The sequence below is a fragment of the Palaemon carinicauda genome, chromosome 29 (genome assembly GCF_036898095.1).
Source record: "Palaemon carinicauda isolate YSFRI2023 chromosome 29, ASM3689809v2, whole genome shotgun sequence".
Lineage (NCBI taxonomy): Eukaryota > Metazoa > Arthropoda > Malacostraca > Decapoda > Palaemonidae > Palaemon > Palaemon carinicauda.
The window spans coordinates 27,663,108-27,673,325 of record NC_090753.1 but is presented as its reverse complement, the minus strand read 5'-3'; the positions used below and the strand labels follow the sequence as shown (position 1 = coordinate 27,673,325).

The following is a 10,218-nucleotide window of genomic DNA, read 5'->3' as shown; positions in this document are numbered from 1 at the left end:
TACACCATGGGGCATATCATTTTTCCACAGCTCCTCTGGTCCTTTAAGAAAATATGGGCCATCAAACCAAATGTTACTGTTCAGAATATGCTGACTTGTGAAACCTCTTGATGCAATATCAGCTGGATTCTCTTTACTCTGAACATATCTCTACTGTGTATTTTCAGAGAAATCCTTGATTACTTTCACTCTATTTGCAACAAATATAGGAAATCTCTTTCTATCATTAAAGATATAGTGAAGAACTGTTGTAGAATCTGTGTGATAGAATGTCTGGTCCACTGTAATCTGCAGCTCTTTCAAAATATGTTGTGCGAGATTTATGGACACCACTGCAGCAGTCAATTCCAGTCGCGGTATGGTTGTTGCCTTTACAGGACACTCTAGACTTTCCTATCAGCAGAGCAGTAGAAATCCTCCCACTGTTATCAGAAAGTCTTATGTATGCTGCAGCACCATAGCCTTCATTACTAGCATCTGAAAACATGTGTAGCTGTGTGGAAGTCACTGTACCAAATTCCTTTGGTTTGACACATCTTGGAATCTTTAAGTTACTCAGGATTGGTAAATCATCAAGCCACCTTCTCCAGGGCTTCAGGTATTTTTCGGGAATAACATTATCCCATCCCAAGCTGCTATCCTGACAAACTTCGCGAAGAATTCTCTTAGCTGGCAAAAGAAAAGGAGCCACAAAACCAAGAGGATCATAAAGGGAACATACTGTTGACAAAATACCTCTCCTTGTAAATGGTTTTGGGTCCAAGCTTGCGGAGAAAGTAAAGTAGTCATTTTCAGTATTCCACTGAAGATCAAGAGCTCTTTCTACATGAAGTTCATCATAGTCAAGATCACATGTTTGAAGATCTTTTGAACGGTCCTTTTGTGGGATTGATTTCAACATCAGCCTGCTGTTACTCACAAACTTTGTCAGCCGAAAACCTCTTTCCTTCAATGCTGCTGTAACGTCTTTCACAGGTCTTAATGCCTGCTCTTCTGAAGGTAGAGACTTTAAATAGTCATCCACATACAAATTAGTCTTAATGGTGTGTTCTACATCTGGACCATACTTATCTCTTGCATGGTCAGCTGCTGCCCTCAAAGCATAATTGGCGATGCTAGGTGATGATACTGCTCCAAAGATGTGAACACCCATCCGATACTCTGTAAGTTCGCTTTCAAGTTCACCACCAGGCCACCATAAAAATCTTAGGTATTTATGTTGATCCTTTGGTACCTGAACTTGGTAAAACATAGATTCTATGTCACCCATCAAGGCCACCTTTTCTAGACGAAATCTGAGGAGCACTCCAATCAGGAAATTAGTCATATCAGGACCTTGCATCAACTTGTCATTAAGGGAACTACCCTGGTATTTAGCACTACAGTCAAAGACTACTCTAATCTTATTTGGCTTTTTTGGATGGTAGACACCATGATGAGGTAGATACCATGCAGGTTGTTTATCATATGACTGATCATCCGGAACCTTATATGCATATCCTTCAGACACCAGTTTCTCAACAAATTCCACATAATCTTCATGGTACTTTGGATTTAGTTTCATTTTTCTTCTTTGCCATTGTGCTCGTTTCACTGCCTGTTCTCTATTGTTTACCAAGTTAACTTTATTGGTTCTAAATGGTAGGAGAAGCTGGTAGTGTCCATTGGTAAACTGAATGTTTTTTGCCACTTCTTTGAGGAACTGTTGATCTTCTTGTGACAGACCCTTCTCATCAGGAACTCTACCAACATCTTTTTCACTAAAGTCTCTTTCAAACATATGGACCACAGCTGCAGGAAGAAAACATTCCTTTACCCTTTCAACTTCCTGAAGAAAGACATGGTGACATGAAATACTGTTCTTCTCTGAAGAGTATTTAAAATGTAGAGGTCCACTAACAGTCCATCCATGGTGGTAAAGAACTGCATAAGAATCTTGACCCTTGGCTGGAAGCACCTCTAATGGTTGCAGTGCTTTAGGGCAATTACTGCCAATTAACAAACCAATCTCCAGATCAGCTCTATAATCCGGAATTAAATCAGCAATATTTCTCAGACCGGCTACCTTTTTGAGCAATTTTGGTTTTGGTATCTGTTGATGACTCACTGGGATATCTTGACAAGTAAAGGTTTTTGGCAGATCAATAGTGTTGTTTCCTTCATATCTGTAACACACATATTATTAACCGCCAAAGTATTCACAATGTTTACGCCATGCATGGTTTGAAGCTTTAAACATGTCTCTGTTCCAGATGCACCTATCTGCTTTTGTAAACTCTCTGTGATGAAACATCCAGTGCTGCCATTATCAAAAAAGGCATAAGTGTTCAAAACTACTTTGTTTCCTTTCTGATATACTTTTACTGGGAGAATAGCCTGTAATATTGTATTTACTTCACTAACATGATTGGTAGTAAATGTGCTAACAATAATTTCACTTGCATCTTTGCTTGATGAGCTATCATTCTCTTTATGTAGCTTGAATCCGTCGATATGCAGTGATGTGGGATGCCTCTTAGAGCATGTCTTACATTGCTTCCTTTTCATACATCCTTTAGAGGTATGGTTGAGACCAAAGCATCCAAAACACAACCTTCTCTCCTTAAGGAAATCTATTTTTTTTCAGAGGTCTTCTTAGCAAAATTCCAGCAATCGTCAAGATCATGGTTTTTTTTGCACATTGCACATGATTTCTCTTTCTCAGACACTATTGATGTCTTTCTATTTTCTGGATTCAGTTCTGCTTGGGGAGCAAAGCTTGAACTTTTGCTCTTTTGTTGACAAGATCTGAATTTGAAGCTACCAGAGTGGTTTTCAGACTTTGAATAATTATTTTGAAGAGCAAACTTGCTGAATGCTGGGTCATTTGCTGCCTTTGCCTTTTTATAAACAAATTCAACCAAATCTGCAAAATCAACTCCTCCCTTTTCTTCCCTCAAATGTCCAGCCAGGCTACACCACTTGTTCTGAAGAAATGTCGGAAGTTTTTTTAACAACTGCTTGAAGGTTAGGAAGATGATTTAGTACTTCCATGTGTGACAAGTTTGTCATGGCATGTCTGCACTTAATAAGGAAAACAGCAAATGTATACAAGCTATGAGGATCTTTGTGTTTCAGTGCAGACCAAGAAATAAGTTTCTTAATATATGCCATCGACACCTTGTAGGGATCGCCATACTGTTGACTGAGCAAATTCCTAGCTGTAGTATATCCTTCTGAAGAACTCATATACAAGCATCCACCTATCAAGTCTTTGGCTTCCCCTTCAAGTTGCTGATCCAAGTAGTACAGTTTGTCAGCATCACCCGAAGCATTTGGGGCAATTCTGGCATCAAATGCCATCATGAAACTGGCAAACTCAATAGGATCACCTTTAAATTTTGGTACTTCTATGCTTGGAAGCAACATTGCTGCAGTCATGTGCTGCTGTGTCTTCAGGAGCATCTCTTGTTGGGACTGTAGTTGCATATGAAGATTTGGCTCAGAGAACCGACACTGGCTAGAACTACAGAGAACGTTCGCTTTCAACTGAGGAGTATCTGCTATTATATCCGAAGGTTGTGGTTGGAACGGGTCTACATTTGGATTCAACTGGGAAGGAGTATCTTTCGGCACGATATCCGAAATATTGTCACCTTCAGCATAAACTCTTTCTCTCGCTTGAGACATTGCAATTTTTGTTTCTAATTCCAATTGCTCTTGCTTTTTTCTAAGTATAAATTCTTGCTCTTCCCTCTCCTGCTTAAGTCTGAGTTCTTGCTCTTCCATCACTTTTGCTTTTTCTCTCATAGCATATTGAGCCATCAATTCTGCCAGTCTAGCTTTCTCTTTAAGGCGAGCAGATCTTACACTAGTTCTGCTGGACTTGGTCCTGCAAGTGGATGAGGAACAAAGACTTTTTCTATCAAGGTCTGCCGTCAATTGTAATTCACTTTCCTTGACCCAGTTATTCACTTCTGTAATGAAACGATCAATGGATACTGTATTTTCTGAATACCTCATATTTACTGTGTTTCGTTCACTGGAATCTGTTAAATGCTTCTCATATTGCTGAAAACACTCATCATATTTATCACGTAATTTACAGAAAATAATCATTTCAGACTTCACCAGATGGAGATTATCACAATTATCCATTAGTCTAAAGATCTCATTTCTCCTTTTGGTCACAGCAGACAGAGCAGCAGTTTGGGCATTTTTCAAAGTTTTCATTTGCTCTTGTATCACTTCGAGACAATCTTCACTGACTATAGACACAGCAACTTCGCTATATTCCGGCATTTTCAATCACAAAATTTTCTTGAACTAATGTAGCTGCCATTTTCTTCAAAGCCACAGGGATGAGATGGAGAATAGACACAGATACTGTTACTCACGTCACACTTTATTAAAAATTTGATATAAAGTTCAAGTTGATATCACAAGACACTTTAAACCAACTTAAAGCTTTAAATCACTTAACACTAAGCACTACAACTTAAGTTGACCATAACTGTAAAAGCTTATACTGTAGTTGGTCAGTACTTCAAGACCAGAGAACCAATGATGAGTACTTTGCTAGTAGTGCAGGGCGATGAGGTTCAAGAAAATCTGTGTTACTCTAAGCTACATCCAATACAAGCGAAACGAATTTCCAAAGAAATGTTCTTTACACTTTGAAGACTTCTTCTACTCTGTCAGTCATCAAAAACCTTGATCCTATTTCTAGAACATATAATTGTTACAGTGTAATTCCAACACTGATAACTACCAGGATAAACAATCTTTTCAAGAACTACTCAACACTTAACAAACAAATTACAGCAGTAACTATCAAAAAAAAAAAAGAATGAACAATTTTTACATGTAAAACGGACAAAATATCTACAATACAATTTAACCCTAATCACCAAGTTGAAAAACAGGGCTTATTAAATAATTATATACACAAATGGTTTATATAAAATGCTGCATTTACATTCTCGGCCCTATAAACAAATTATTTGTTTATCAAAATAAATCTTATCTATAAAGGCAGGTGATATAAATAACATCTATAATAAATGTAATATACTCTCAAATCCTTTGATCCTAATAAAAATAACTATTATAATCCTTGTTCCTCTACTGCAAGGAGAAGAACAAGCTTTTGAATGGGTCGATGGAGCTCTGATTTTTGTGTCTTTAAAACTACACTACGTACAAAACCAGTTCTGTCCTTTCCAGTGCTGATAACACGACCCATCATCCAGTTACTCCTTAACTGATTATCATCTTTTACAAGGACAATATCACCAACTTGAAGATGCCGCTTTTCCTTGTTCCACTTCTGTCTCTCTTGTAATGTTGACAAATATTCTCTTCGCCATCTAGTCCAGAATAAGTTAGCCAAGAATTGAACATATCGCCACCTCTGTCTCAGATACATATCTCCTTTCTGAAAAACACCAGGTGGTGGCATCATAACACTTGATTTCTGTGTGAGAAGCTGTGCTGGACTGAGTGGTTGTAAGTCATGCGGGCTGTCACTGACTGTGGTCAAAGGACGGTCATTCACTATAGCCTCAACTTCTGTGAGAAGAGTGCGGTAACTCTCATCATCAAGTCGTCCAGCATGTTCCTTGAAGAGAGGAGTCAAGACCTTTCTCACAGTTCTAATATGACGTTCTCACACACCTCCCATATGACTAGCTGTAGGGGGATTGAAGGTCCAGCTGATGCTTTCTTTTGAGAGGAAAGCTCTGACCTGATCATCATTCATCTCTTGCAGTGACTTCCTCAACTCCTTCTCAACTCCATGAAAGTTTGTCCCATTGTCACACCAAATCTTCTTTACATTTCCTCTTCTAGCAACAAACTTTCTTAAAGCATTTATGAAGGACGATGTGTCTAAGGAATTGGCTGTCTCTATATGAATTGCTCTTGTAGACAAGCCAGTAAATAATACACACCATACCTCTTCTTGATTTGCCTTCCTTCTTTGACTTCCTGTGGCCCAAAGAAGTCAACACCTGTGTGTGTGAATGGAGCAGCTGGAATTACTCTTTCCAATGGTAAATCAGCCATCTTCTGGTTTAGAACAGGGTTTCTCATTTTTCTACAAATGACACATCTTTGTAGAACCTGGCGGACACTTGCATTAGTACGGATAATCAAGTAAAGTTCTCTAAGTTTTGCCATCACATGGTTGCGTCCAGCATGAGCTATTTTTTCATGTGTGTACCGGATAATCAAAGTGGTAATATGACTCTTTTTAGGTAATATCATTGGATGTTTCTCGCCAGCTGAAATTTCTGTTTTGGAGAGCCGTCCATTAACGCGAAGAAGCCTGTCTTTGGGATCAAGGAAGGGATCTAGTTTATAAATGCTACTGCTACTACAAAGTCCTCGGCCCCTTGACCCTTCACTCTTTTGTAAGAGTGTCACTTCCTTACTAAAAGTTTTCTTCTGAATATATTTGATGACTGCTTTTTCAGCAGCATCTAATTCCTCTGCTGTAAATGAACCCTTAATTCTAGCTTGTCTCTTAGATTTCAGTATGGAAAAAAGACGGTGATACACAGCAACAGCCATCCTCAATCGATGCCATGAAGAATAATACTCAAGAAACTTATCAACAGCATTTCCCTCCCCATCTTCTGGATGCACTGCAAAACTTGTAAATCCTTCCAATTCAAATACACCATGGGGCATATCATTTTTCCACAGCTCCTCTGGTCCTTTAAGAAAATATGGGCCATCAAACCAAATGTTACTGTTCAGCATTTGCTAACTTGTGAAACCTCTTGATGCAATATCAGCAGGATTCTCTTTACTCTGAACATATCTCTACTGTGTATTTTCAGAGAAATCCTTGATTACTTTCACTCTATTTGCAACAAATATAGGAAATCTCTTTCTATCATTAAAAATATAGTGAAGAACTGTTGTAGAATCTGTGTGATAGAATGTCTGGTCCACTGTAATCTGCAGCTCTTTCAAAATATGTTGTGCGAGATTTATGGACACCACTGCAGCAGTCAATTCCAGTCGCGGTATGGTTGTTGCCTTTACAGGACACTCTAGACTTTCCTATCAGCAGAGCAGTAGAAATCCTCCCACTGTTATCAGAAAGTCTTATGTATGCTGCAGCACCATAGCCTTCATTACTAGCATCTGAAAACATGTGTAGCTGTGTGGAAGTCACTGTACCAAATTCCTTTGGTTTGACACATCTTGGAATCTTTAAGTTACTCAGGATTGGTAAATCATCAAGCCACCTTCTCCAGGGCTTCAGGTATTTTTCGGGAATAACATTATCCCATCCCAAGCTGCTATCCTGACAAACTTCGCGAAGAATTCTCTTAGCTGGCAAAAGAAAAGGAGCCACAAAACCAAGAGGATCATAAAGGGAACATACTGTTGACAAAATACCTCTCCTTGTAAATGGTTTTGGGTCCAAGCTTGCGGAGAAAGTAAAGTAGTCATTTTCAATATTCCACTGAAGACCAAGAGCTCTTTCTACATGAAGTTCATCATAGTCAAGATCACATGTTTGAAGATCTTTTGAACGGTCCTTTTGTGGGATTGATTTCAACATCAGCCTGCTGTTACTCACAAACTTTGTCAGCCGAAAACCTCTTTCCTTCAATGCTGCTGTAACGTCTTTCACAAGTCTTAATGCCTGCTCTTCTGAAGGTAGAGACTTTAAATAGTCATCCACATACAAATTAGTCTTAATGGTGTGTTCTACATCTGGACCATACTTATCTCTTGCATGGTCAGCTGCTGCCCTCAAAGCATAATTGGCGATGCTAGGTGATGATAGTGCTCCAAAGCTGTGAACACCCATCCGATACTCTGTAAGTTCGCTTTCAAGTTCACCACCAGGCCACCATAAAAATCTTAGGTATTTATGTTGATCCTTTGGTACCTGAACTTGGTAAAACATAGATTCTATGTCACCCATCAAGGCCACCTTTTCTAGACGAAATCTGAGGAGCACTCCAATCAGGAAATTAGTCATATCAGGACCTTGCATCAACTTGTCATTAAGGGAACTACCCTGGTATTTAGCACTACAGTCAAAGACTACTCTAATCTTATTTGGCTTTTTTGGATGGTAGACACCATGATGAGGTAGATACCATGCAGGTTGTTTATCATATGACTGATCATCCGGAACCTTATATGCATATCCTTCAGACACCAGTTTCTCAACAAATTCCACATAATCTTCATGGTACTTTGGATTTAGTTTCATTTTTCTTCTTTGCCATTGTGCTCGTTTCACTGCCTGTTCTCTATTGTTTACCAAGTTAACTTTATTGGTTCTAAATGGTAGGAGAAGCTGGTAGTGTCCATTGGTAAACTGAATGTTTTTTGCCACTTCTTTGAGGAACTGTTGATCTTCTTGTGACAGACCCTTCTCATCAGGAACTCTACCAACATCTTTTTCACTAAAGTCTCTTTCAAACATATGGACCACAGCTGCAGGAAGAAAACATTCCTTTACCCTTTCAACTTCCTGAAGAAAGACATGGTGATATGAAATACTGTTCTTCTCTGAAGAGTATTTAAAATGTAGAGGTCCACTAACAGTCCATCCATGGTGGTAAAGAACTGCATAAGAATCTTGACCCTTGGCTGGAAGCACCTCTAATGGTTGCAGTGCTTTAGGGCAATTACTGCCAATCAACAAACCAATCTCCAGATCAGCTCTATAATCCGGAATTAAATCAGCAATATTTCTCAGACCGGCTACCTTTTTGAGCAATTTTGGTTTTGGTATCTGTTGATGACTCACTGGGATATCTTGACAAGTAAAGGTTTTTGGCAGATCAATAGTGTTGTTTCCTTCATATCTGTAACACACATATTATTAACCGCCAAAGTATTCACAATGTTTACGCCATGCATGGTTTGAAGCTTTAAACATGTCTCTGTTCCAGATGCACCTATCTGCTTTCGTAAACTCTCTGTGATGAAACATCCAGTGCTGCCATTATCAAAAAAGGCATAAGTGTTCAAAACTACTTTGTTTCCTTTCTGATATACTTTTACTGGGAGAATAGCCTGTAATATTGTATTTACTTCACTAACATGATTGGTAGTAAATGTGCTAACAATAATTTCACTTGCATCTTTGCTTGATGAGCTATCATTCTCTTTATGTAGCTTGAATCCGTCGATATGCAGTGATGTGGGATGCCTCTTAGAGCATGTCTTACATTGCTTCCTTTTCATACATCCTTTAGAGGTATGGTTGAGACCAAAGCATCCAAAACACAACCTTCTCTCCTTAAGGAAATCTATTTTTTTTCAGAGGTCTTCTTAGCAAAATTCCAGCAATCGTCAAGATCAAGGTTTTTTTTGCACATTGCACATGATTTCTCTTTCTCAGACACTATTGATGTCTTTCTATTTTCTGGATTCAGTTCTGCTTGGGGAGCAAAGCTTGAACTTTTGCTCTTTTGTTGACAAGATCTGAATTTGAAGCTACCAGAGTGGTTTTCAGACTTTGAATAATTATTTTGAAGAGCAAACTTGCTGAATGCTGGGTCATTTGCTGCCTTTGCCTTTTTATAAACAAATTCAACCAAATCTGCAAAATCAACTCCTCCCTTTTCTTCCCTCAAATGTCCAGCCAGGCTACACCACTTGTTCTGAAGAAATGTCGGAAGTTTTTTTAACAACTGCTTGAAGGTTAGGAAGATGATTTAGTACTTCCATGTGTGACAAGTTTGTCATGGCATGTCTGCACTTAATAAGGAAAACAGCAAATGTATACAAGCTATGAGGATCTTTGTGTTTCAGTGCAGACCAAGAAATAAGTTTCTTAATATATGCCATCGACACCTTGTAGGGATCGCCATACTGTTGACTGAGCAAATTCCTAGCTGTAGTATATCCTTCTGAAGAACTCATATACAAGCATCCACCTATCAAGTCTTTGGCTTCCCCTTCAAGTTGCTGATCCAAGTAGTACAGTTTGTCAGCATCACCCGAAGCATTTGGGGCAATTCTGGCATCAAATGCCATCATGAAACTGGCAAACTCAATAGGATCACCTTTAAATTTTGGTACTTCTATGCTTGGAAGCAACATTGCTGCAGTCATGTGCTGCTGTGTCTTCAGGAGCATCTCTTGTTGGGACTGTAGTTGCATATGAAGATTTGGCTCAGAGAACCGACACTGGCTAGAACTACAGAGAACGTTCGCTTTCAACTGAGGAGTATCTGCTATTATATCCGAAGGTTG

General features: G+C 38.9%; 3 protein-coding genes across 3 annotated transcripts; all 3 read right to left on the bottom strand.

The window, feature by feature from the left end:
- Positions 1 to 226: 226 nt before the first annotated feature.
- LOC137622471 (uncharacterized) lies at positions 227 to 2,551 on the bottom strand. Its single transcript, XM_068353078.1, has 2 exons — positions 2,532 to 2,551; positions 227 to 2,165 (listed from the first exon to the last, which is right to left on the bottom strand). Exons 1-2 carry the CDS (start codon positions 2,549 to 2,551, stop codon positions 227 to 229), a joined length of 1,959 nt encoding a protein of 652 aa, XP_068209179.1.
- A 2,535-nt stretch (positions 2,552 to 5,086) lies between these two features.
- On the bottom strand, positions 5,087 to 6,744 carry LOC137622470 (uncharacterized). Its single transcript, XM_068353077.1, has 3 exons — positions 5,936 to 6,744; positions 5,726 to 5,840; positions 5,087 to 5,599 (listed from the first exon to the last, which is right to left on the bottom strand). Exons 1-3 carry the CDS (start codon positions 6,742 to 6,744, stop codon positions 5,087 to 5,089), a joined length of 1,437 nt encoding a protein of 478 aa, XP_068209178.1.
- Positions 6,745 to 6,883: 139 nt separating this feature from the next.
- LOC137622469 (uncharacterized) lies at positions 6,884 to 9,208 on the bottom strand. The gene is made up of 2 exons (XM_068353075.1): positions 9,189 to 9,208; positions 6,884 to 8,822 (listed from the first exon to the last, which is right to left on the bottom strand). The coding sequence occupies exons 1-2, from the start codon at positions 9,206 to 9,208 to the stop codon at positions 6,884 to 6,886; spliced, it is 1,959 nt and encodes a 652-aa protein (XP_068209176.1).
- Positions 9,209 to 10,218: the final 1,010 nt, after the last annotated feature.